General features: G+C 45.9%; 1 protein-coding gene across 3 annotated transcripts in view; it reads left to right on the top strand.

Annotated features, from left to right (window-relative positions):
- The window catches only part of LOC115130135 (high affinity 3',5'-cyclic-AMP phosphodiesterase 7A-like), a 32,411-nt gene that overhangs the window by 2,835 nt on the left and 2,474 nt on the right, over nucleotides 1-27,102 (top strand). The window contains exons 2-9 of one of the 3 annotated variants that reach the window (XM_029660933.2): nucleotides 16,720-16,780; nucleotides 18,868-18,900; nucleotides 19,359-19,448; nucleotides 22,034-22,227; nucleotides 22,320-22,383; nucleotides 22,696-22,892; nucleotides 23,051-23,182; nucleotides 26,951-27,042. In XM_029660933.2, the coding sequence (XP_029516793.1) occupies nucleotides 16,720-16,780; nucleotides 18,868-18,900; nucleotides 19,359-19,448; nucleotides 22,034-22,227; nucleotides 22,320-22,383; nucleotides 22,696-22,892; nucleotides 23,051-23,182; nucleotides 26,951-27,042 (863 nt within the window). The remainder of the gene's footprint in view (nucleotides 1-16,719; nucleotides 16,781-18,867; nucleotides 18,901-19,358; nucleotides 19,449-22,033; nucleotides 22,228-22,319; nucleotides 22,384-22,695; nucleotides 22,893-23,050; nucleotides 23,183-26,950; nucleotides 27,043-27,102) is intronic. The other 2 variants (XM_029660936.2, XM_029660935.2) reach the window with 2 other exon arrangements.

The following is a 27,102-nucleotide window of genomic DNA, read 5'->3' as shown; positions in this document are numbered from 1 at the left end:
TTTTCTGGCCTCTAAGGCGGAGTGGCCAATGGCTAGGTCGCCAACCGAACATTGAGAGGAAGTGAGTGTGTGTGACGCACAGAGGCAGGCAGTATTGCCTCATCTGACTCCTGAGTTGGTGTTTACATCCAGAGAGCCAGGCCAATGCAGGGAAGAGTGCAGCTGTCAGTACCATGTGCCTGGTGCATTGATTGATAACTGAAACACACACCTCTCCACTGATAAGGCCAGGCCACAGAGCCAATTGAGATTTGTCTTGTGTGTATCCGAGATATAAAAGTCAATATGTAAACAGAAACACAGTATTGATGAGTTGCAGCGGTTAGTCCCATGCAGATTTACGACAGGAAAAAGGAGATTTGTCAAATATGAGCCAGCGTGCTACGCAACAGGACGAGAGAGCACCACTTGTTTTTCTGCAGGCGGAGGGGATCACATCATGAGCACGCGCGTTGATCTTAACTGAAGCGATAAGGTTTTGACGTAGTGGTGTGCGTGGCTGGATTGACGTAGTTTCAGGATGTGGTAAGAATGCCGAAGGAGCTGTTAAGAGTCTTGCTGCTATTCTTTCACAACCACAGGGCTTTAACCCCCAACGTGCCACACAGACTATTCTCATGAAGGTTATCTGAATGCGTGTAGACCTTATAGGACTAGTACGTGGTCTGTCCTTTTTTTCATTAGATTTGTCTTCACATGACTCTTCTGCTTGCGGTTCCTTGTCAGGTTTTGTTGAAATGGTGTACTCACCTGATCAAGGCATTCAACTGGAAAGGTTTGGGTCTAAACTCAATTAACTGTCATCTCTCTCTATCCCTGGAGGAGTGTAGGACCTAACTTCAGGAGCTCCTCTATAGTAGGAAAGAAAGGACCTTAACAAACCATACAGTTCTCAACAAGTCTCTTATTTGGCCAGGTATAGACTAAGTTGACTGACACTAACACATTCTAGAAACATTGGTGTTGGAATGAAGTTTTGAATAATTCAATTTCTACCTTGATTCACCTCACATACTACAGCTGTTTCAATGCCTGAACCACTTCCTGCCTATAAATCCCCCCCCCCCCCCCCCCCATCTCTGATCTTGCGTAGATATGGCTCAACACAGAGCACATTTGCAACCCCATTCTAAACCTCTCCCTATAAAAATATTTTCAATGACTTTGTGACAGTTCTCCAGAGTAAAAAGCCCAGGTTGACTATGTCTGGCTGCTGTCTGCAGTGCTCTCTCACCATGTGTCTGGAAGTGTTCTACTAGAACACCATGACCTGCCCTGCCTGGCCTATAGTAGCATGAAACTGCCTCTATGGCCTAGAAACTAATCAAAGTTATTTTGACCAATGGGTTTGTGTAGGATGAGCTGATCCCAGATATCCAGTGCACCTCTCCTTCACAGGCCAGTGGGCCCTTCTAAACCCACCGAATGACCTCTGACACTGGAGTGGAGTGTCCCCCCATAAACCAGTGTTAGTAGGTAGACTCAATCTCTTGCTTTGTGTAAGCTGTGGCTGGCACACATGCAGCAACCTGCATTGCAGTAAAGTCCAGGTTTATGGCTTTAGCATTGCCTTACTGGAATGTGCCATGGCGTATTACAGCATTGCACCGCAAGGGTATAACTCTTAGGAGGACGTTTTCACTTCATGAAGCTCTGCTGACTCCAGCTGCTTTTAGTGCTCAGTTTACAGACACTGTTTGTGGCTGATATTCCAGAATTGATTGGCATACTGCTGGCTTCCTCCATAGTTTGATGTGATGTCTGTCTCAGCTAGGGCTGGGTGAGCTGGACTAAAAATCACAGCTCCCTTTATTTTATTATTATTTAACTTAGTGGCAGTTCATGATTTTATTATGATTATTATTTTTCTATAAATAAGCTTAGTTGCACAATTAAAGATGAATACACTGCATTTCAAGCAGTTGGGAATAATCAAATGAATTCGGGGCTTGTCATTTTTAAAATAACTGCTATATATAAGCCTTCAACTCTAAGACCCCCTCCAAGTGTTTTAACAACATGGCCTGTTCATGTTGTTTAGATGCTGAAATCAAGTGGCCTACCTGGATAAGATGCTTATCACATGTTACTTGTCAGTCTACACCCGTTTATGAAGTATAACAGTGAAATGTTTATTTACGGACCCTTCCCAACAATGTAGAGAGAGAGAGAAAATAATAGAAAAATCCCAATGATTTTTTTTTTTTTCCCCCCAATTTTTTACATTGAATTCTGTTCATCTGCCATCCTGGGATTTACTGTATTACTAGCATTGCACACAAATATACATATGAGATGAGTAATGTAGGGTTCACATACCCTACATTACTCATCTCATATGTATATACTGTACTCTATACCATCTACTGCATCTTGCCTATGCTGTTCTGTACCATCACCCATTCATATGTTTTTATGTACATATTCTTCATCCCTTTACACTTGTGTGTGTGTATAAGGTAGTTGTTGTGGAATTGTTAGGTTAGATTACTCGTTGGTTATTACTGCATTGTCGGATCCAGAAGCACAAGCATTTCGCTACACTCACATTAACATCTGCTAGCCATGTGTATGTGACAAATACAATGTGATTTGAAGAGGTGCTAAAAACACCAACATGGACAAGTTAATAAAAAGCCCTTTGGCCGTCTATTACCAGTAATGGCTAAATCACAGACACTGTTAGCTATATGCAACGAGTGGAAATAAACAAATGTATTGCAAATCCAGCACACCTTTACAGTGGGGCAAAAAAGTATTTAGTCAGCCACCAATTGTGCAAATTCTCCTACTTAAAAAAGATGAGAGGCCTGTAATTTATCATAGGTACACTTCAACTATGACAGACAAAATGAGAAGAAAAAAATCCAGACAATCACATTGTAGGATTTTTTAATGAATTTATTTGCAAATTATGGTGGAAAAAAACTTTTGTTATTGACCAAATACTTAATCTCAATACTTTGTTATATATCCTTTGTTGGCAATGACAGAGGTCAAACGTTTTCTGTAAGTCTAAACAAGGTTTTCACACACTGTTGCTGGTATTTTGGCCCATTCCTCCATGCAGGTCTCCTCTAGAGCAGTGATGTTTTGGGGCTGTTGCTGGGCAACACGGACTTTCAACTCCCTCCAAAGATTTTCTATGGGTTTGAGATCTGTAGACTGGCTAGGCCACTCCAGGACCTTGAAATGCTTCTTACGAAGCCACTCCTTCGTTGCCCGGGCGGTGTGTTTGGGATCATTGTCATGCTGAAAGACCCAGCCACGCTTAATCTTCAATGCCCTTTCTGATGGAAGGAGGTTTTCACTCAAAATCTCACGATACATGGCCCCATTCATTCTTTCCTTTACATGGATCAGTCGTCCTGGTCCCTTTGCAGAAAAACAGCCCCAAAGCATGATGTTTCCACCCCCATGCTTCACAGTAGGTATGGTGTTCTTTGGATGCAACTCGGCATTCTTTGTCCTCCAAACACGACGAGTTGAGTTTTTACCAACAAGTTTTATTTTGGTTTCATCTGACCATATGACATTCTCCCAATCTTCTTCTGGATCATCCAAATGCTCTCTAGCAAACTTCAGACGGGCCTGGACATGTACTGGCTTAAGCAGGGGGACACATCTGGCACTGCAGGATTTGAGTCGCTGGCGGCGTAGTGTGTTACTGATGGTAGGCTTTGTTACTTTGGTCCCAGCTCTCTGCAGGTCATTCACTAGGTCCCACCGTGTGGTTCTGGGATTTTTGCTCACTGTTCTTGTGATCATTTTGACCCCACGGGGTGAGATCTTGCGTGGAGCCCCAGATCGAGGGAGATTCAGTGGTCTTGTATGTCTTCCATTTCCTAATAATTGCTCCCACAGTTGATTTCTTCAAACCAAGCTGCTTACCTATTGCAGATTCAGTCTTCCCAGCCTGGTGCAGGTCTACAATTTTGTTCCTGGTGTCCTTTGACAGCTCTTTGGTCTTGGCCATAGTGGAGTTTGGAGTGTGACTGTTTGAGGTTGTGGACAGGTGTCTTTTATACTGATAACAAGTTCAAACAGGTGCCATTAATACAGGTAACGAGTGGAGGACAGAGGAGCCTCTTAAAGAAGAAGTTACAGGTCTGTGAGAGCCAGAAGTCTTGCTTGTTTTTAGGTGACCAAATACTTATTTTCCACCATAATTTGCAAATAAATTCATTAAAAATTCTACAATGTGATTTTTCTGGATTTTTTTTTCCCCTCATTTTGTCTGTCATAGTTGAAGTGTACCTATGATGAAAATTACAGGCCTCTCTCATTTTTAAGTGGGAGAACTTGCACAATTGGTGGCTGACTAAATACTTTTTTTGCCCCACAGTATACAAGCATAGCTAGTAGCTACTGAATGTCATTTTACGAGAAAAGCGAACAAAAGTTGTGACGCATGCTTTTCTGGATGAAGAGCAGCAGGTGTACACGGAGCATAGGGGGGAAAGCATTTTGCTACACTACAAGCGTTTCACTACACCAGCAATAACATCTGCTAAGTATGTGACCAATAGAATTTGATTTGAGGGGGGGCAACTGAACAGAACTCATCCAGAGCTCTTGGACTTCTGGCAGAAAGCCATTTTATAGGATATCTGATGGCAAACATTTAGTAGTGAAATGCATACAAGTTTATCAAATTTTATTTGTCACAAGCACAGACTACAACGGGTATAGACCTTAATGTGAAATGCTTACTTACAAGCCCTTAACCTGCAGTTCAGTTAAGAAAATAGTTTATATTTAGTAAAATAACACAATAGAATAATATTGAGGCTATATGCAGGGGGTACCGGTACTGCGTCAATGTGCTATGGAACAGGTAAGTCGAGGTAATTTGTACATGTAGGTAGAGGTTACGTGACTGCGTAGTTGATAAACAGCGAGTAGCAGCAGTATTAAAAACAAATTGGGGGGGGATCATTGCAAATATTATGTTAGCTGTTCACCAGTCTTTTGGCTTGGGGGTAGAAGCTGTTAAGGAGCCTTTTGGACCTAGACTTGGTGCTCCAGTACCGCTTGCCGTGTCTATGACTTGGGGGGGCCAAGTCATAGACACGGCAAGTCAAGTTTGGATACACCTACTCATTCAAGGGTTTAGCTTTATTTGTACTATTTTCTACATTGTAGAATAATAGTGAAGACATCAACTATGACATAACACATGGAATCATGTAGCAACCAAAAAGTGTTGAACCAATCAAAATATATTTGAGATTCTTCAAATTAGCCACCCTTTGCCTTGACAGCTTTGCACACTCTTGGCATTCTCTCAACCAGCTTCACCTGGAATGCTTTTCCAACCGTCTTGAAGGAGTTCCCACATATGCTGAGCACTTGTTGGTTGCTTTTCCTTCACTCTGCAGTCTGACTCATCCCAAACCATTTCAATTGTGTTGAGTTTGCGTGATTGTGGAGGCCAGGTCATCTGATGCAGGACTCATTACTCTCCTTATTGGTCAAATAACCCTTATACAGCCTGGAGGTGTGTTGGGTCATTGTCCTGTTGAAAAACAAATAATAGTCCCACTAAGCGCAAACCAGATGGGATGGCAATCGCTGCAGAATGGTGCGGTAGCCATGCTGGTTAAGTGTGCCTTGAATTCTAAATGAATCACTGACCGTGTCACCAGCAAAGCACCATCACACCACCTCCTTCATGGTGGGAACCACATGTAACAGTATAACTTTAGACCGTCCCCTCGCCCATACCCGGGCGCGAACCAGGTACACAACCAGGCACACATCAACAACAGTCACCCACGAAGCATCGTTACTCATCTCTCCACAAAAGCCGCGGCCCTTGCAGAGCAAGGGGAACCACCACTTCAAGGTCTCAGAGCAAGTGACGTCACCAATTGAAACGCTATTTAGCGCGCACCACCGCTAACTAGCTAGCTATTTCACATCCGTTACACACACATGCGGTGATCATCCGTTCACCTACTCTGCGTCTCAGACACGGAGGTTGGAACCAATCTCAATTTCCACCGGTCTAATGTTAATTGCTCATGTTTCTTGGCCCAAGCAAGTCTCTTATTGGTGTCCTTTTAGTAGTGGTTTCTTTGCAGAAATTTGACCATGAAGGCCTGATTCACGCAGTCTCCTCTGAACAGTTGATGTGACTTGAGCTCTGCAATTTCTGAGGCTGGTAACTAATGAATTTATCATCTGCAGCACAGGTAACTCTGGGTCTTCCTTTCCTGTGGTGGTCCTCCTGAGAGCCAGTTTCATCATAGAGCTTTATGGTTTTTGCGACTGCACTTGTAGAAACTTTCAAAGTTCTTAATGTTCCGCACTGACTGACCTTCATGTCTTAAAGTAATGGACTGTTTTAATTTTTTTCCCTCTTTGCTTATTTGAGCTGTTCTTGCCATAATATGAACTTAGCCCTATTTGGTAAAAGACCATCTTCTGTATACCACCTCTACCTTGTCACAACACAACTGATTGGCTTAAGAAGGAAAGACATTCCACAAATGAACTTTTAACAAGGCACACCTGTTAATTGAAATGCATTCCAGGTGACTACCTCATGAAGCTGGTTGAGAGAGCTTTGAACACGCTTGGCAGTCATCAAGGCAAAGGGTGACTACTTTGGAGAATCTCATAATTATTATTATATATATTTTTTTGGTTATGATTCCCTGTGCTATTTCATAGTTTTGTCTTCACCATTCTACAATGTAGAAAATTGTAAAAATAAAGAAACCCTCAAATGAGTAGGTGTGTCCAAACTTTTTACTGGTCCTGGATGTCAGGAAGCTTGACCCCAGTGACGTACTGGGCCGTACGCACTACCCTAGTCTCCTGAGGGTGGGAAAAGGTGTTGTCGTGCCCTCATGACTTTCTTGGTGTGTTTGGACTGTGATAGTTGATGTGGACACCAAGGAACTTAACTCTCGACTCGCTCCACTATAGCCCCGTCGATGCAAATAGGGGCGTGTTCGGCCCTCCCTTTTTCCTGTAGTCCTCAATTATCTCCTTTGTCTTGCTCACGTTGAGGGAGAGTTTGTAGTCCTGGCACCACACTGCCCTGTTGCTTTTTCCCAAAAATAACTATGTACTTCTAGGTAGGGCTGGACGATATTGGCAAAAGTATCATCACTTACATAAAATACCGTAATATATATATTTTTTATTTGAACAATACAATGAGTAGTGTGACCCATGGGTGACAACGCATACATTCTAAGTGATTTCAATGGGTTATTGAAATTCAGCTCATGACAATAAATAGCTAGCCAGCTACTTAACCCTGTTGCCCAAAGCTGACGTTATAAGCAGCCAGCCAGCTAGCTTCATCTGGCTAGTGAGGCTCGACCTGACCGAGTTATGTTGTGAAGCTAGCCACAATAAGGATTTGGCACAATAGTGGAATTTGTAGTTTGCCTTCAAAATAAAAGTACCTCATTTTTTAAAAAGGTGATGCAGAAGGTTACAATTGGTGGAATCATGCCATATTTAGACAAGATCATGTTAAACAAGGTTGGAATGTGACACAATGAAATGAGGTATCAGTCTACTTGGTGACACTCACAGTTTACGCAAATATTAGCGTTGTAGCTCTTATAGCGTGACTGTGAAATCCCCTCCCCAGTCAGCCTATTATTCATAATGCACTGTACAGCTTTACCTAAGGATTGGGGATCTAAGAAATGGGCTAACAGTCTACTCAATACCCAATATATTTTTTCCTAATGTCCTCTGCGTTATCAAACTCCGACATCCACACAGCATTGTTTTTCCTCAGGAATAGTGTAAAATACACAGGTTGACAATAAATGTGGCTCAATTCAGTTGTTTCAGAGTCCTGCAATAAGAGCTATGACGCTAATGTTCTCTGTGTCACTGAGTAGATTGATACCCCATGTCATTGATCCACAATCCATAGGTAAGGCTGTATAGTGAAATGCATTACCGTTCAAAAGTTTGGGGTCACTTAGAAATGTCCTTGTTTTTGAAAGAAAAGCACTTTTTATTTGTTCATTTTAAAATAACATCAAATTGATCACATACAGTGTAGATATTGTAGCTGGAAATGGCTCATATTTAATAGAATATCTACATTTATCAGCAACCATCACTCCTGTGTTCCAATGGCACGTTGTGTTTATTATTTTAAAAGGCTAATTGATCATTATAAAAACATTTTGTAATTATGTTAGCACTGCTGAAAAGTGTTTCTGATTTTAAAGAAGCATTGAAACCGATCTTCTTTAGACTATTTGAGTATCTGGAGTATCAGCATTTGTGGGTTTGATTACAAGCTCTAAATGGCCAGAAACAAAGCACTTTCTCCTGAAACTCGTCAGTCTATTCCTGTTCTGAGAAATGAAGGCTATTCAATGTAAGAAACCAAAGATCTCGTACAACGCTGTGTACTACTCCCTTTACAGAACAGCACAAACGGTCTCTAACCAGAATAGAAAGAGGAGTGGGAGGCCCCGGTGCACTACTGACAAAGAGGACAAGTACATTTAGTGTGTGGTTTGAGAAACTGGCAGCTTCATTAACTAGTACCCACAAAACACCAGTCTCAATGTCAACAGTGAAGAGGCGTCTCCAGGATCCTTTTTATATGTTGGACCAAACCATACATGCAAATAACGAGTTGAAACTGCTTGTTGTCAGAGAGGAAGATCTCTTTTGTCATTGTTGTGAGTGGCAGGTGGAGAGGCTTGGTGTCCCTGTGCGAGTGGAAAGGTGCACCAAAGGAGCGAATGGGATGAGACCAAAAAGACATCCTCGATTCTTGGAACATCGTGCTAAAACATATTAATTCGATATCACCCAGCCCTAGCTAGAACCCAGTGTTTTTATGCCGTCTGTGGGCTGTCCTCAGCTAGAACCCAGTGTTTTTATGCCGTCTGTGGGCTGTCCTCAGCTAGAACCCAGTGTTTTTATGCCGTCTGTGGGCTGTCCTCAGCTAGAACCCAGTGTTTTTATGCCGTCAGTGGGCTGTCCTCAGCTAGAACCCAGTGTTTTTATGCCGTCTGTGGGCTGTCCTCAGCTAGAACCCAGTGTTTTTATGCCGTCTGTGGGCTGTCCTCAGCTAGAACCCAGTGTTTTTATGCCGTCTGTGGGCTGTCCTCAGCTAGTACCCAGTGTTTTTATGCCGTCTGTGGGCTGTCCTCAGCTAGTACCCAGTGTTTTTATGCCGTCTGTGGGCTGTCCTCAGCTAGTACCCAGTGTTTTTATGTACCCCGTCTGTGGGCTGTCCTCAGCTAGAACCCAGTGTTTTTTTTATGCCGTCTGAACCCAGTGGGCTGTGGGCTGTCCTCAGCTAGAACCCAGTGTTTTTATGCCGTCTGTGGGCTGTCTTCAGCTAGAACCCAGTGTTTTTATGCCGTCTGTGGGCTGTCTTCAGCTAGAACCCAGTGTTTTTATGCCGTCTGTGGGCTGTCCTCAGCTAGAACCCAGTGTTTTTATGCAGTCTGTGGGCTGACCTCAGCTAGAACCCAGTGTTTTTATGCCGTCTGTGGGCTGTCCTCAGCTAGAACCCAGTGTTTTTATGCCGTCTGTGGGCTGACCTCAGCTAGAACCCAGTGTTTTTATGCCGTCTGTGGGCTGTCCTCAGCTAGAACCCAGTGTTTTTACCACTGACAGCGTGAGGAAGTCTAGTTTTATCGCTGGGGGTCATTTCAATGTGGAAGGACCAATGAGCACCAAAATGAAGTTAATAGGAGGATATTAAATTGGGTGTGAAATGAAAGAGTCCCTGTTTGAGAAAGGAAGGCGTATACATGTTCCATCCTAAAAATGTGTAATAAGTGAAGGCTTTGATTTCTGATCAAACCGATGGCAAAGGGGTCTTAAAAGGTATTAGAATTACATCAGAACACAATGTTGAAGTAAAGACCCCTTCCAACTAATAGCAACTTTTTGGGGGGGATTTCTATGAAACATTTCCTTGTGCTTTGAAGTTCTGTTACCAAAACCCACATCTTTAAGATATTTTCTAATTTCTCTCCCTTGTGAGGGAGAATAATGAAAGTTCACAGAACAAGGAAAGGTAGAGCTATCAATTAGTTAGTGTTTTTACTGATATCAATTTTGTTTAAGTGAATAAAACAAATTCTGGTAATAAAATGGGAAATAGAATTTCTGCAATTGATTTGGCTACAATGGGAAATCGTAGTAGTCACAAACCACAGTTTGGTTCACAAGTTTGGACAGTACAGCTCAGAGTAGTGTACAGAGCACACAAGTTGAGTACACTAATGTGCTGTACTTTGTTGTCCAAACTTGTGAAACAGACAACTATGATTGGTTCAGATTTGTTTCTGGTCTGGATGACCCAAATTTGGTCTTGTTTGGGGGCAAAGTTCATTAAAACAATTAGCCAGTGTGGCGAATGATACCCAAATATATGCAGAAGAGGATCTTGCATATATATATATATATATATATATATATAATTTCTTTTTTGTGTACCTATTTAGGATACATCATGATGAAGCTAATGACATTCATGTCCATAATTGTGCATTTCTGTGTAGTACAGACCAGGGACCCATGATTAAATTCAGTTAACGTGTGTGAATCACTTCACTTACTCTATTTCAATAACCAAAAGAGGTTTTTCAAAGTCTGTGTGTACGTCATAGCTGACACCGCATTATTTCTGCAAACATGGTTGAATCTTCATTTGGAACAGATATTTTAAGAGTTTCTGGAAAGCACGGACACAAAGATTTTACCGAAATTCTGTTACCAAATTTTGCATCTGCACAGCTCTTCCAGTAAATGTGTTTTTGTAAAATCGTCAGTGTAAATTGTTAAAAGTAGTCCTTGTTCATGAGTTGTATGGTTTTTGTTAAACTTTGAAATCAATTATTTTTGCTTGGCATACATTTGAAGTGACATTGCCCTGGGGCTGAAACGGGGAAGTGTGGGTGGATGAGCTTTGACCAGGCTCTGCTTAACACCACTTTAAAGGCCTGGAGCTGTTAGACTTGGCATCAATGATCATTCACAGGGTTCGCTCTGTAGAGCTGTCTGGTTGGGTTTAGATTTAGCTTCAAGTACACCTACAGTAGTGTCAACTAGGCTACACATGATCAAACTTGATGCTGAAAAAGTCTCTAGATGCGTTACACTTGAATTCCATCTAAAAACATTTTGTTTTACTTAAACTGTTCTCTCAGACAAGGTAGGATTAGGACACACATTTTGTTTGTCGTTTACTTGTGTAAAACTGAACCAACTACAGACACTAACCTGATCTCTGTTTCACAGGCAGCCCTCCACACCTCTGATTCAGAGGGGTTGGGTTAAATGTGGAAGACTCAATTAAGTTGAATGCATTGTTGGGTAACTGACTAGGTATCCCCCTTTCCTTTCACATGGCCCGGGGTTGATGCCTCAGTCCAGTCTGACCTCTGACCTGTCTGACCGATCTTGGAGAAGTTGCCTGACCATGCCTGGGGGGGACCTGGTAATCCTGCCAGTTGGCTGCTAAATCAAATCAAATCATCAAATCAAATCAAATTTTATTTGTCACATACACATGGTTAGCAGATGTTAATGCGAGTGTAGCGAAATGCTTGTGCTTCTAGTTCCGACAATGCAGTGATAACCAACAAGTAATCTAACTAACAATTCTAAAACTACTGTCTTATACACAGTGTAAGGGGATAAAGAATATGTACATAAGGATATATGAGTGAGTGATGGTACAGAGCAGCATACAGTAGATGGTATCGAGTACAGTATATACATATGAGATGAGTATGTAGACAAAGTAAACAAAGTGGCATAGTTAAAGTGGCTAGTGATACATGTATTACATAAGGATGCAGTCGATGATGTAGAGTACAGTATATACGTATGCATATGAGATGAATAATGTAGGGTAAGTAACATTATATAAGGTAGCATTGTTTAAAGTGGCTAGTGATATATTTACATCATTTCCCATCAATTCCCATTATTAAAGTGGCTGGAGTTGGGTCAGTGTCAATGACAGTGTGTTGGCAGCAGCCACTCAATGGTGGCTGTTTAACAGTCTGATAGCCTTGAGATAGAAGCTGTTTTTCAGTCTCTCAGTCCCAGCTTTGATGCACCTGTACTGACCTCGCCTTCTGGATGATAGCGGGGTGAACAGGCAGTGGTTCGGGTGGTTGATGTCCTTGATGATCTTTATGGCCTTCCTGTAACATCGGGTGGTGTAGGTGTCCTGGAGGGCAGGTAGTTTGCCCCCGGTGATGCGTTGTGCAGACCTCACTACCCTCTGGAGAGCCTTACGGTTGAGGGCGGAGCAGTTGCCGTACCAGGCGGTGATACAGCCCGCCAGGATGCTCTCGATTGTGCATCTGTAGAAGTTCGTGAGTGCTTTTGGTGACAAGCCGAATTTCTTCAGCCTCCTGAGGTTGAAGAGGCGCTGCTGCGCCTTCTTCACGACGCTGTCAGTGTGAGTGGACCAATTCAGTTTGTCTGTGATGTGTATGCCGAGGAACTTAAAACTTGCTACCCTCTCCACTACTGTTCCATCGATGTGGATAGGGGGTGTTCCCTCTGCTGTTTCCTGAAGTCCACAATCATCTCCTTAGTTTTGTTGACGTTGAGTGTGAGGTTATTTTCCTGACACCACACTCCGAGGGCCCTCACCTCCTCCCTGTAGGCCGTCTCGTCGTTGTTGGTAATCAAGCCTACCACTGTTGTGTCGTCCGCAAACTTGATGATTGAGTTGGAGCGTGCGTGGCCACGCAGTCGTGGGTGAACAGGGAGTACAGGAGAGGGCTCAGAACGCACCCTTGTGGGGCCCCCGTGTTGAGGATCAGCGGGGGAGGAGATGTTGTTGCCTACCCTCACCACCTGGGGCGGCCCGTCAGGAAGTCCAGTACCCAGTTGCACAGGGCGGGGTCGAGACCCAGGGTCTCGAGCTTGATGACGAGCTTGGAGGGTACTATGGTGTTGAATGCCGAGCTGTAGTCGATGAACAGCATTCTCACATAGGTATTCCTCTTGTCCAGGTGGGTTAGGGCAGTGTGCAGTGTGGTTGAGATTGCATCGTCTGTGGACCTATTTGGGCGGTAAGCAAATTGGAGTGGGTCTAGGGTGTCAGGTAGGGTGGAGGTGATATGGTCCTTGACTAGTCTCTCAAAGCACTTCATGATGACGGAAGTGAGTGCTACGGGGCGGTAGTCGTTTAGCTCAGTTACCTTAGCTTTCTTGGGAACAGGAACAATGGTGGCCCTCTTGAAGCATGTGGGAACAGCAGACTGGTATAGGGATTGATTGAATATGTCCGTAAACACACCGGCCAGCTGGTCTGCGCATGCTCTGAGGCGCGGCTGGGGATGCCGTCTGGGCCTGCAGCTTTGCGAGGGTTAACACGTTTAAATGTCTTACTCACCTCGGCTGCAGTGAAGGAGAGACCGCATGTTTTCGTTGCAGGCCGTGTCAGTGGCACTGTATTGTCCTCAAAGCGGGCAAAAAGTTATTTAGTCTGCCTGGGAGCAAGACATCCTGGTCCGTGACTGGGCTGGGTTTCTTCTTGTAGTCCGTGATTGACTGTAGACCCTGCCACATGCCTCTTGTGTCTGAGCCATTGAATTGAGATTCCACTTTGTCCCTGTATTGACGCTTAGCTTGTTTAATAGCCTTGCGGAGGGAATAGCTGCATTGTTTATATTCGGACATGTTACCAGACACCTTGCCCTGATTAAAAGCAGTGGTTCGCGCTTTCAGTTTCACGCGAATGCTGCCATCAATCCACGGTTTCTGGTTTGGGAATGTTTTTATCGTTGCTATGGGAACGACATCTTCGACGCACGTTCTAATGAACTCGCACACCGAATCAGCGTATTCGTCAATATTTTCATCTGACGCAATACGAAACATGTCCCAGTCCACGTGATGGAAGCAGTCTTGGAGTGTGGAGTCAGCTTGGTCTGACCAGCGTTGGACAGACCTCAGCGTGGGAGCCTCTTGTTTAAGTTTCTGCCTGTAGGCAGGGATCAACAAAATGGAGTCGTGGTCAGCTTTTCCGAAAGGGGGGCGGGGCAGGGCCTTATATGCGTCGCGGAAGTTAGAGTAACAATGATCCAAGGTTTTACCACCCCTGGTTGCGCAATCGATATGCTGATAAAATTTGACACTGAAGTGATGAGTGACGGTACAGGCCAGATCAGACACGCCAGCAATAGCTGTCAGCTAAAGGGGGACGTGTCTGTGTGTTTGTGATTGAAAAGGTTATATGCAGTAGTTTGGGGTCTTTCTGCTTACGGTTATGCCAGTCTGTTTATCCCCCCGCCCACGCGCACAGGGTGGATATTACTCACGCTAAGCGCTGGTGCTGTGTGTGAACACAGCGGCGTGTTGACAGTAAAATACTGCACCACAAGCCTGTTTGCAAGCCGGTCAAATATTATCTTGGATTGGCCGTCGCCGTCATGGGAGCTTAGAATTAGAGGACACTTAGGGTCAGAGGAAGATGGACACACCCAGAGAGAGAGGGCGTCTGTGACAACAGTTTGGTGGAGACTAACCCTGATCCTTATCTGGGTTTCTAAGTGGTTACAGTTGGACGTGGTTGTTAAACTGGTTACCATAACTCTGGACTGTTTTTCAGATGTGATCAATCCCAATGGGACTAGGCCATAACAAGCTGCTTAGACATTTTGTTAATAATAATTCTGTCACCTTCAGTTGACACCCATAAGCATCAATAAATTGCTGTTTTTAACGGCCTCTCCACTACATTGTGAGGAGAATATGGCTTCAAAGCGTTTTGTTTTTATTCGAGAGTGGAGCCCAGAGGGGATGAGCGAGGGAGAGAAATAAACAGAGTGAGGGAATGAAAATGGGTAAAGTATATCATGAATGCAAATGAGGCTAAGCCGATTGACGTCACGGGCCTGAGTGATGTGCCATCTGGGGACACCCTGGCTGGAGGGGAGGAGAGCCAAGGCAAGCTCAGCCCAGGGAGGGGGAGTCTTGTGGGGAAACTAGCTCTGGAGACACCACCCTCCCCTCTCTGGATCGTGCGTGTGTGGTGCAAGGGGAGGTGAGCCAAGACCGTGTACAGGCCTGAGCATTTGTCTGTGGGTGACAGCAGGTTGAGGATATCCCCTGGTTGGTTCCTCTGTTACTGCAACCTGCTGATTAGGGCCAGGCACCAGTGTACACCTACTAGGTAGATAGATATATCTCTCTTGCTCTCTAGTATTGTCCTAGGTCTATGTTTGTGTGCATTTTTTAAAAGAAGTTTGACTTGGCTGTATGAATACTCTTACCCCCCCCCCCCCCCCCTCTTGGCTGTATGAATACTCTTACCCCTCCCACTTGGCTGTATGAATAATCTTACCCCTCCCACTTGGCTGTATGAATACTCTTACCCCTCCCACTTGGCTGTATGAATACTCTTACCCCTCCCACTTGGCTGTATGAATACTCTTACCCCTCCCACTTGGCTGTATGAATACTCTTACCCCTCCCACTTGGCTGTATGAATACTCTTACCCCTCCCACTTGGCTGTATGAATACTCTTACCCCTCCCACTTGGCTGTATGAATACTCTTACCCCCCTCTTGGCTGTATGAATACTCTTACCCCTCGCACTTGGCTGTATGAATACTCTTACCCCTCGCACTTGGCTGTATGAATACTCTTACCCCTCGCACTTGGCTGTATGAATACTCTTACCCCTCCCACTTGGCTGCATGAATACTCTTACCCCTCCCACTTGGCTGCATGAATACTCTTACCCCTCCCACTTGGCTGCATGAATACTCTTACCCCTCCCACTTGGCTGTATGAATACTCTTACCCCTCCCACTTGGCTGTATGAATACTCTTACCCCTCCCTCTTGGCTGTATGAATACTCTTAACCCTCCCTCTTGGCTGTATGAATACCCTTAACCCTCCCTCTTGGCTGTATGTATACTCTTACCCCTCCCACTTGGCTGTATGAATACTCTTACCCCTCCCACTTGGCTGTATGAATACTCTTACCCCTCCCACTTGGCTGTATGAATACTCTCACCCCCCCCTCTTGGCTGTATGAATACTCTTACCCCCCTCCGTGTGTGTGTGTGGTAGTCTCGGTAGTCTCGATGCCACTGTCTCCTCCCCCCCCTCTTTCTGTCTTGCGTGCTCGGTAAGCCTAGTGTCGTTGGGAGTGTTGTCTGCTGCTGTCCTAATCAGCAAGCAGCTTTGCTCTATCGTCACGGTAACAAGGAGCCTATTACTGGGGAAATGAGGTGTGATTAACTCTTAGGTTTTACCAGATGGACATCTCAACCCAGTCTGTCTAGAGCAGCATGTTCCCCCTACATGTAGTACAGAGCTTCCCACACCAGCTCTCACTACACGCACCGTGCATATGTCATGTGTACACACGCGTTCGCACACGCTCCGTGCATATGTCATGTGTACACACACTCCGTGTGAGTGTTTTCTGCTGCTTACGCAGCATGCATGTTTCTCACACTTGCTGATAAATAGATGGAGAGTGTGTGTACCATCACAAAGATGACGCACCTTGTGGGCCTGTGTGAAACCCAACCGTTCAGCAGCCTAACAGTCCTCAGCAGAATGAAATGGATGGTTGAACCCAGATGACTTTAGTAGACGGAAGGCCAGCACCACTCGTATTATTCAAGTGTTTAACATCGTTGCATATTTCTCTGGTTCTCCTCTGATTTACCAATATCTTGGAAGCATAAATGTTATTTTTGTCTTTCCTCTCCTTCAGAGACGAGGGGCCATCTCGTATGACAGCTCAGACCAGACTGCTCTCTACATTCGTATGCTCGGTAAGTACTGCCCCCTGTCACATACAGTACACACCAACTAGTGTTATGCTAGTTACTGTGAGTACTGTCCCCACCCACACTCACTCAGCAGCACCACCAGCCATTTTGTTGTAGTACAACTAGCATTTCAATACTAGCAACTAAGTACTGCTCACTGTCCCCACATTTACAATGAACAGGCATCAGGCCTCTAGATTGCACATCAAGGAAAGGGTTGAAATATTGTTGTTCTTGTCATATTACATAATAGCTTAAGTAACAACGTAAAAGGGATAAATACATTTTTAGAAAGGGATGGAGGAATTCAGGCAGACAGAGATGGATGCAGAGGGACTCACTCGTCTGATCTCTTTGATAATCTCTCCATCACATAAGGTTTAAGTCATGTCCGAGTCCGTCCAGGCCAGCCGTTGGGCCACAGAATTAAGCCTCTGAATTTTGAGCAGATTTACTGAGGCCGAGGTTTAATTCTGTGTTGTACTGGGTAGATAGGTCAGTGGAATGTTCTGGGTCCTCTGTGTGGATGCTAGGAGTCCACTCGATTTAGACCAGTATGTCTGTGTGGTTGTTTGTAAGTGTCTGTCCTGTCTTGTTGGTTATGTATATATTATGTTGTCTGCACTGCCACGTAACATTTGGGGATAATAGTTTATTGAGTTGGATTTTGCCCTGCCTACCCAGCAGTCAGTCTAGCAGACCAGACAAAGACAGATTAGACCTTTATGCCTGTTCTGTTGTCATGGGAGATTATATACATAGGGTCAGGAGTTTTCCAGGAAATACTCTGGGCCCTGTTTATAACCTACAACTGGCCAGGTCACTGACCTCACTTCCTGTCTGGAGGAAGCTATGATGGTTTGTGCTGCAAATAGTTTGATTAACTATTTTCGGATACAATTCTGTTCGAAGTTAACTTAGATTAAAAAAAAAAAATTAAACACCGATTACTGACATCTTCAGTAGTTCAATCATCTCAAGAAGACTATTTAAATGACCATTTTAACTCAATGATGTAACAACAAGTTGCTGCTACTAGCGTTCCCCTGGTTATCTCTGGCTCTAGTATTAGGCCTACTTTGAGAGCATGTGTTTTTGTGGAGTTGCTGCTACTAGCGTTCCCCTGGTTCTCTGGCTCTAGTATTAGGCCTACTTTGAGAGTATGTGTTTTTGTGGAGTTGCTGCTACTAGCGTTCCCCTGGTTCTCTGGCTCTAGTATTAGGCCTACTTTGAGAGCATGTGTTTTTGTGGAGTTGCTGCTACTAGTTCCCTGGTTCTCTGGCTCTAGTATTAGGCCTACTTTGAGAGCATGTGTTTTTGTGGAGTTCTGCTACTAGCGTTCCCCTGGTTCTCTGGCTCTAGTATTAGGCCTACTTTGAGAGCATGTGTTTTTGTGGAGTTGCTGCTACTAGCGTTCCCCTGGTTCTCTGGCTCTAGTATTAGGCCTACTTTGAGAGCATGTGTTTTTGTGGAGTTGCTGCTACTAGCGTTCCCCTGGTTCTCTGGCTCTAGTATTAGGCCTACTTTGAGAGCATGTGTTTTTGTGGAGTTGCTGCTACTAGCGTTCCCTGGTTCTCTGGCTCTAGTATTAGGCCTACTTTGAGAGCATGTGTTTTTGTGGAGTTGCTGCTACTAGCGTTCCCCTGGTTCTCTGGCTCTAGTATTAGGCCTACTTTGAGAGCATGTGTTTTTGTGGAGTTGGTGGATATTAAAATGTATAATAAGAGGTTCTGCAACATCTCAGTTCAGGACATGTAGGCTATTTGCCAGGGCCTGTGATAAATTACTAGGCCAGTCTGTCATAGTGTGTTTAAAAGCATTACAGCGTAGAGGTCAGTGCACATTGCAAATCAACTGTCTGACCCATATTCCCCTGACGTCAAGTAGAATGGGAAAACGTGACACTCCACATCTCATCACACATTTTAAACGTGCAGCTCACACAGACACCAAATGACTTGGATGTGTGACTGCATGTATATCTGAGTTTGTGTACATCATGCATACATTTTTGTATATTTAAATGAAATCTGTGAAAGCTGTATGTGACCGTCCTTTAATGGTAATTCCCAGTTTTGCTATTTTGCTAGGGGCTTGTGTTATATTCAAACAGCTGTTCCCAAGTAAGTAAGCTGGTGGGAGTGAGACTGTACTGAATGACTGATCTGATGTACAAATCAGTGCTGAAGAGCTGCATTAGCCTGTCAGTCTGACTGTGCTGCTGAATGACTCACCTAGGAGACCAGTATTGACTGGGTTGCCTGGACCAGTGCCATAGTACCATAGCAATAGTCAGTGTTTGCCTCTGAGTATGAAGCACAAACCTGTCTACTGTAGGTTGCTCTGCTGCTCTGACTACTAATACTAGTGTTACTGTAGCCTTGCCTGGCATTGCATGCTCAGCTGTTCCTAGTTCCTTTAGTGGTCTACATGCTGCTGCCCTTTGGAGAAAGGGAGAGGAGGAGAGGGAGAGTGCATGTGTGTGAGTACAGCATGTTGGTGACCTGTGTGTGGGAGCACTCTATCTCAACTGTACATTTCATGACTCTTGAGGACGTGTGTGCGTGTTGCTTCCCTCTAGGAGATGTTCGAGTGAGAAGTCAGGTAGGATTTGAACCAGAAGGAAGAGGTTCCTATCCGTATCTGTGCATTGACTTCCGGACCCTACACTGTGAGTATGAACCATGACGACGTATTTCCTCACTGCCTAGTAGTTGTGTTGACTTTCCTCTAGTTACCCTCACTGATCAGTTAAGAGATAGAGATGGTACCGGCATACAGCCCTGCCCCTGCGGATACTACCGCTCTTAAGTCGATAGATCTGCTACACCTGACAGATCTTATTTATTTCACACACTGATTAGTTGACATCATTGTCTTTATGTGAATAATCCTTATGTGACTGAGCAGGATGGGTTACTGTTCTAGTTCAGGAAGTGGAGTGATTTTTAATTTGGACAAAGTCTTGTAGAGAAAATACTGTGACATTCAGTTCATGAATAGAAAGTTGTAATCTGACCGCCAACCCTGAATGTGAGTCCTGCTACGTTAGTGGCTCCCAGTCCAGTGGAGTTCTCTCTCTGATAGATGTTCCATGTGTTTCCAGCCATGGTGTATGTGTCCACTGACGAAGCATGACGTGTGTGTGTGTGTGTGTGTGTCCAAGCAGTAGTTGTAATCTGACCGCCAACCCTGAATGTGAGTCCTGCTACGTTAGTGACTCCCAGTCCAGTGGAGTTCTCTCTCTGATAGATGTTCCATGTGTTTCCAGCCATGGTGTGTGTCCACTGACGAAGCATGACGTGTGTGTGTGTGTGTCCACTGACGAAGCATGACGTGTGTGTGTGTGTCCAAGCAGTAGTTGTAATCTGACCGCCAACCCTGAATGTGAGTCCTGCTACGTTAGTGGCTCCCAGTCCAGTGGAGTTCTCTCTCTGATAGATGTTCCATGTGTTTCCAGCCATGGTGTATGTGTCCACTGACGAAGCATGACGTGTGTGTGTGTGTCCAAGCAGTAGGCTAAGTGTAGGCAGTGTAAGTGTCCATCCTCAGGCAGTGGTGTTCATAGTTGACCAGTCTTGAATCCAGAGTGACCTCACAGGAATGCAGTGTGTATGTACATAAATTATTTGTCCACTTCTTTCCTTCTTATTGATTACATTTTTATTGGTTTCGTCAGTCTTCTTATTGATTACATTTTTATTGGTTTAGTCAGTCTTCTTATTGGTTTCAAATCAAAGTTTATTTGTCATGTGCACCGAATACAACAGGTGTAGCCTTAGTGAAATTCTTACGTGGGGAAAAAAACACATGGCACAATTGGTTAGGCGCCATTTCACAATTCATCAGTATTCTTATTGGTTTCATCAGCGTTCTCATTCACATATTGAACTTTTTGGACATTTGGATAGCTCTTAGTCTCAATTATAAGTCTACCCAAACATTCATGCAACATTCCTGATATAAGATTTGGAGCAGATGTCTGTGACTCTAGTGCCTGGGGATTATCAAGCAGAGTACATTACTAAATGATTAGACCTCTACTGTGTAAACCAGACACGCCATGTCATCCCTCTGTTTCTTTCTGTACAACAGGAAACTGTTGAATCTATCCTCTGTTGTAAACCTTGTACTGCAAGGGGTCCTCGGCCATATCTGTGTTTTTGACGACAAACATTTTATGACCATTACTAACAGATAACAAACAACAACTGGCTATGGAATAGTTGAGGGTGTAATACAATGTTATAATATTAATCCACAACTCATGTTCTTACCCCTTGGTAACATTGGCCTGGGAGGCTCACAGGGATATTGGGAGGCTCACAGGGATATTGGGAGGCTCACATGGATATTGGGAGGCTCACAGGGATATTGGGAGGCTCACAGGGATATTGGTATCCACTGTACGCCATACATTTTTCAACTTAAAGGCCCAGTTTAGTCTGAGGTTGGAATAATACTGAAAATTGATGCCCTTTTAGTGTGAGACCTGTTTGCTTGAAGTTTCAGCCGTTTTGGAGGGTTGGAGTTTTGGCCTGCCTGGTGACATCATAGGTGGTACATTAGAAAGAGTCCTAAACAGGAGGTTGGTGACACCTTAATTGGGGAGGACAGGCTCATGGTAATGGCTGGAGCGGAATAGGTGGAATGTTATCAAACACACAGTTTCCATGTTTGATACCATTCGCTCCGTTCCAGACATTATTTTGAGCCGTCCTTCCCTCAGCATCCTCCACTGCAGCTAGTTTTCAGTTCTCTTCTCCTCACTCAGACCACTCCCAGACAGTCCCAGACAGTCCCAGCAAATTTCTTGCTTGAGAAATTGTACTTCGCTAAGAAGGTATTTTGTTTATTTTTTACCATTTTGTAATTGGAAACATTAATTTTTTATTTTGTTGTTGTTGAATTTTACCCCTTTTTTCTCCCCAATTTCGTGGTATCCAATTGTTGTAGTAGCTATTATCTTGTCTCATCGCTACAACTCCCGTACTGGCTCGGGAGAGACGAAGGTTGAAAGTCATGCGTCCTGCGATACACAACCCAACCAGCGCCCTTAACCACTGCGCCACCCGGGAGGCCTAGTACTTTATACTACTGGTCAAAGTAACACTCCTTGTATTCTAGTTTTATATCACCTGAGTTATGAGGGGGTCCCTGATGAATTTGCTATAACAAAGAGGGTCCTGGACCCAAAGTTTGAGAACCACTGTTTTAAACAACTCCAATGTTCTGAATAAACCCTTGTGTTTTCAGCCTGCTCAGAATCCACCTCAGCCTCTAGTCTTATCCCTGGTCCTGGCTTCATCTCGGCTGGGCCCGTGTCTGGTAGGCGGCTCCGCAGACTGCTCAGCTTCCAGAGATACCTACACTCGTCCCGTCTGCTCTGGGGAACAACTCACCTCAACCCCCTCCACATCCTGGATGAGGACTACATTGGACAGGCCAAGGTCTGATGCTCACGCTCTGAGCCAATCATACACTCGTATGCACAATTCATGTTTATGTACACTTACATGTACATGTGTTTTTCTCTTGCCAGTGTATGCTGGAAAGGGTCGGGAGCTGGAATTTCGACATTTTCCTCTTCGACAGATTAACGAATGGTATATTTCTAACATATGTCCACTTTTTCTCCCAGAGCTTTACCTACATTTTTGTAACGTCCTCATCCTCACAGAATGAGTGTGACATGACTGCATAGGCCTGCTTTCAACTCAGACATATTTAGACAATGATGCCCTCTGGTGTTTGTTTTGCTGAATGCTGTGTAGAACTGGGATGTTGGGGACTCTTAAGTCATTCTCCATAGATTTTCATTGCAATGCTAAACTCCACCACAAAAAACACAACTACCCGCCCCTGAACACTATTCCTGACAAGCTCTTAAACTAAATCTCACATCCCTCTCCATGCAGGAAACAGCCTGGTGACGATGACCTTCCACCTCCTGAACCAGTATGGTCTGCTGGAGCTGTTTCAGCTGGACATGGTGAAGCTGTGGCGCTTCCTGGTCATGGTGCAGGAGGACTACCACAGCCTCAACCCCTACCATAACGCTGTGCACGCTGCTGATGTCACACAGGCCATGTACTGCTACCTGCGAGAACCCAAGGTAGCAGACAGATTGACCGTGCTAGTTTTCTGTTGTACAGAAAGTATTCAGAAGTAGCTTAATGGGTGTTTGAACTGGGCTATCCCACTGAGCTAAAGCCTAGGCATTTGCTCCTGGAGCCTATAAAAATTGAGCTGACATTCCCGGTCTCTCCATAGCTGGCCAAGTCCCTGACGTCCTGTGACATCCTCCTGGGCCTGCTAGCAGCTGCTACCCATGACCTGGACCACCCGGGAGTCAACCAGCCTTTCCTCATCAAGACCAACCACTACCTGGCCAAGCTCTACAGGGTGAGAGCCCATAGCTGGAGCAGTCCACAGCTACTTTAGAAGCCATATTAGACCAGAGGGTTATACTACAAAGCAGTATGACTGAGTTGGCTAACTATTGATTTTCTGGTTAATTAAAAAGATAAACTTGGGCCTCCTGAGTTGCACAGCGGTCTAAGGCACTACATCACAGTGCTGAGGCGTCACTACAGACTGGTTCGATCTCAGGCTGTGTCACAGCCGGCCATGACCGGGAGACCCACAAGGTGGCGCACAACTGGCCCAGCGTCGTCCGGGTTAGGGGAGGGTTTGGCCGGATGGTGTTCTCTTGTCTCATTGTGGCGGGCCGGGCGCCTGCAAGCTGTCGTCAGTTGGAAGGTATTTTCTTGTCTCGTTGTGGCGGGCCGGGCGCCTGCAAGCTGTCGTCAGTTGGAAGGTATTTTCTTGTCTCGTTGTGGCGGGCCGGGCGCCTGCAAGCTGTCGTCAGTTGGAAGGTATTTTCTTGTCTCGTTGTGTCGGGCCGGGCGCCTGCAAGCTGTCGTCAGTTGGAAGGTATTTTCTTGTCTCGTTGTGTCGGGCCGGGCGCCTGCAAGCTGTCGTCAGTTGGAAGGTATTTTCTTGTCTCGTTGTGTCGGGCCGGGCGCCTGCAAGCTGTCGTCAGTTGGAAGGTATTTTCTTGTCTCGTTGTGTCGGGCCGGGCGCCTGCAAGCTGTCGTCAGTTGGAAGGTATTTTCTTGTCTCGTTGTGGCGGGCCGGGCGCCTGCAAGCTGTCGTCAGTTGGAAGGTATTTTCTTGTCTCCTTGTGGCGGGCCGGGTGCCTGCAAGCTGTCGTCAGTTGGAAGGTATTTTCTTGTCTCATTGTGGCGGGCCGGGCGCCTGCAAGCTGTCGTCAGTTGGAAGGTATTTTCTTGTCTCATTGTGTCGGGCCGGGCGCCTGCAAGCTGTCGTCAGTTGGAAGGTATTTTCTTGTCTCGTTGTGTCGGGCCGGGCGCCTGCAAGCTGTCGTCAGTTGGAAGGTATTTTCTTGTCTCGTTGTGTCGGGCCGGGCGCCTGCAAGCTGTCGTCAGTTGGAAGGTATTTTCTTGTCTCATTGTGTCGGGCCGGGCGCCTGCAAGCTGTCGTCAGTTGGAAGGTATTTTCTTGTCTCATTGTGTCGGGCCGGGCGCCTGCAAGCTGTCGTCAGTTGGAAGGTATTTTCTTGTCTCATTGTGGCGGGCCGGGCGCTTGCAAGCTGTCGTCAGTTGGAAGGTATTTTCTTGTCTCATTGTGTCGGGCCGGGCGCCTGCAAGCTGTCGTCAGTTGGAAGGTATTTTCTTGTCTCATTGTGTCGGGCCGGGCGCCTGCAAGCTGTCGTCAGTTGGAAGGTATTTTCTTGTCTCATTGTGTCGGGCCGGGCGCCTGCAAGCTGTCGTCAGTTGGAAGGTATTTTCTTGTCTCATTGTGTCGGGCCGGGCGCCTGCAAGCTGTCGTCAGTTGGAAGGTATTTTCTTGTCTCATTGTGGTCGGGCCGGGCGCCTGCAAGCTGTCGTCAGTTGGAAGGTATTTTCTTGTCTCATTGTGTCGGGCCGGGCGCCTGCAAGCTGTCGTCAGTTGGAAGGTATTTTCTTGTCTCATTGTGGCGGGCCGGGCGCCTGCAAGCTGTCGTCAGTTGGAAGGTATTTTCTTGTCTCATTGTGGCGGGCCGGGCGCCTGCAAGCTGTCGTCAGTTGGAAGGTATTTTCTTGTCTCATTGTGGCGGGCCGGGCGCCTGCAAGCTGTCGTCAGTTGGAAGGTATTTTCTTGTCTCATTGTGGCGGGCCGGGCGCCTGCAAGCTGTCGTCAGTTGGAAGGTATTTTCTTGTCTCATTGTGTCGGGCCGGGCGCCTGCAAGCTGTCGTCAGTTGGAAGGTATTTTCTTGTCTCATTGTGTCGGGCCGGGCGCCTGCAAGCTGTCGTCAGTTGGAAGGTATTTTCTTGTCTCATTGTGTCGGGCCGGGCGCCTGCAAGCTGTCGTCAGTTGGAAGGTATTTTCTTGTCTCATTGTGTCGGGCCGGGGCCTGCAAGCTGTCGTCAGTTGGAAGGTATTTTCTTGTCTCATTGTGTCGGGCCGGGCGCCTGCAAGCTGTCGTCAGTTGGAAGGTATTTTCTTGTCTCATTGTGTCGGGCCGGGCGCCTGCAAGCTGTCGTCAGTTGGAAGGTATTTTCTTGTCTCATTGTGGCGGGCCGGGCGCCTGCAAGCTGTCGTCAGTTGGAAGGTATTTTCTTGTCTCATTGTGGCGGGCCGGGCGCCTGCAAGCTGTCGTCAGTTGGAAGGTATTTTCTTGTCTCATTGTGTCGGGCCGGGCGCCTGCAAGCTGTCGTCAGTTGGAAGGTATTTTCTTGTCTCATTGTGGCGGGCCGGGCGCCTGCAAGCTGTCGTCAGTTGGAAGGTATTTTCTTGTCTCATTGTGTCGGGCGGGCGCCTGCAAGCTGTCGTCAGTTGGAAGGTATTTTCTTGTCTCATTGTGGGCCGGGCGCCTGCAAGCTGTCGTCAGTTGGAAGGTATTTTCTTGTCTCATTGTGTCGGGCCGGGCGCCTGCAAGCTGTCGTCAGTTGGAAGGTATTTTCTTGTCTCATTGTGTCGGGCCGGGCGCCTGCAAGCTGTCGTCAGTTGGAAGGTATTTTCTTGTCTCATTGTGGCGGGCCGGCGCCTGCAAGCTGTCGTCAGTTGGAAGGTATTTTCTTGTCTCATTGTGGCGGGCCGGGCGCCTGCAAGCTGTCGTCAGTTGGAAGGTATTTTCTTGTCTCATTGTGGCGGGCCGGGGCGCCTGCAAGCTGTCGTCAGTTGGAAGGTATTTTCTTGTCTCATTGTGTCGGGCCGGGCGCCTGCAAGCTGTCGTCAGTTGGAAGGTATTTTCTTGTCTCATTGTGTCGGGCCGGGCGCCTGCAAGCTGTCGTCAGTTGGAAGGTATTTTCTTGTCTCATTGTGTCGGGCCGGGCGCCTGCAAGCTGTCGTCAGTTGGAAGGTATTTTCTTGTCTCATTGTGTCGGGCCGGGCGCCTGCAAGCTGTCGTCAGTTGGAAGGTATTTTCTTGTCTCATTGTGGCGGGCCGGGCGCCTGCAAGCTGTCGTCAGTTGGAAGGTATTTTCTTGTCTCATTGTGTCGGGCCGGGCGCCTGCAAGCTGTCGTCAGTTGGAAGTTATTTTCACCGACACATTGGTGCAGCTTGCTTCCGGGTTATGCGAGCAATGTGTCAAGAAGCAGTGCGGCTTGGTAGGGTCGTGTTTCAGAGGACGCATGGCTCCATCTTCACCTCTTCTGAATCTGTAGTGGAGTTGCAGCCAGCGGCAAGGCTGGAGGGGAGTTGCAGCCAGCGGCAAGGCTGGAGGGGAGTTGCGGCAAGGCTGGAGGGGAGTTGCAGCCAGCGGCAAGGCTGGAACTACCACTTGATACCACAAAATTGGGGAGGAAAAAGGGGCATAAAGATGAATAATAAAAAAGCTCATCTTAGATAACAATTAGCCCAAACCCATTACAAGCTTATCTTTCCTAAAAAATAAAATGTTATATCAGAATATTTAGGACAACTTTTTGATCCTGCTTTGTAGTATAACCCTCTGGCTAACGCTACGCTGTCATGTTGGCCAAGCTCTAGAGGGGAGAACGTAAAGCAATCCAAGCTCTAGAGGGGAGAACGTAAAGCAATCCAAGCTCCTGTAGCTTTAGACCTGGCTGGAGATCAATAGATGGCCATGTAATGTTGAGGTCCATGATTGAATGCAGTTAGTAGCTCAAGATGACAGCATTCTCAATCTGTCTCTGGTCTGTAGAACTCCTCTGTTCTGGAGAACCACCACTGGCGGTCTGCAGTAGGTCTGCTCAGAGAGACTGGCCTGTTCTCCCACCTGCCTGCTGAGGAAGGGTCAGTCATGTTCTTTTTCCAGTGCCAAATGGTTGATCAATAAACGTTACTCTGTTAAAG

This window comes from Oncorhynchus nerka, linkage group LG6 (genome assembly GCF_034236695.1).
Source record: "Oncorhynchus nerka isolate Pitt River linkage group LG6, Oner_Uvic_2.0, whole genome shotgun sequence".
In the NCBI taxonomy this organism is placed as follows: Eukaryota; Metazoa; Chordata; class Actinopteri; order Salmoniformes; family Salmonidae; genus Oncorhynchus; species Oncorhynchus nerka.
Note: the sequence above shows the minus strand (reverse complement) of the source record. Positions and strands in the feature narration are given on the sequence as shown.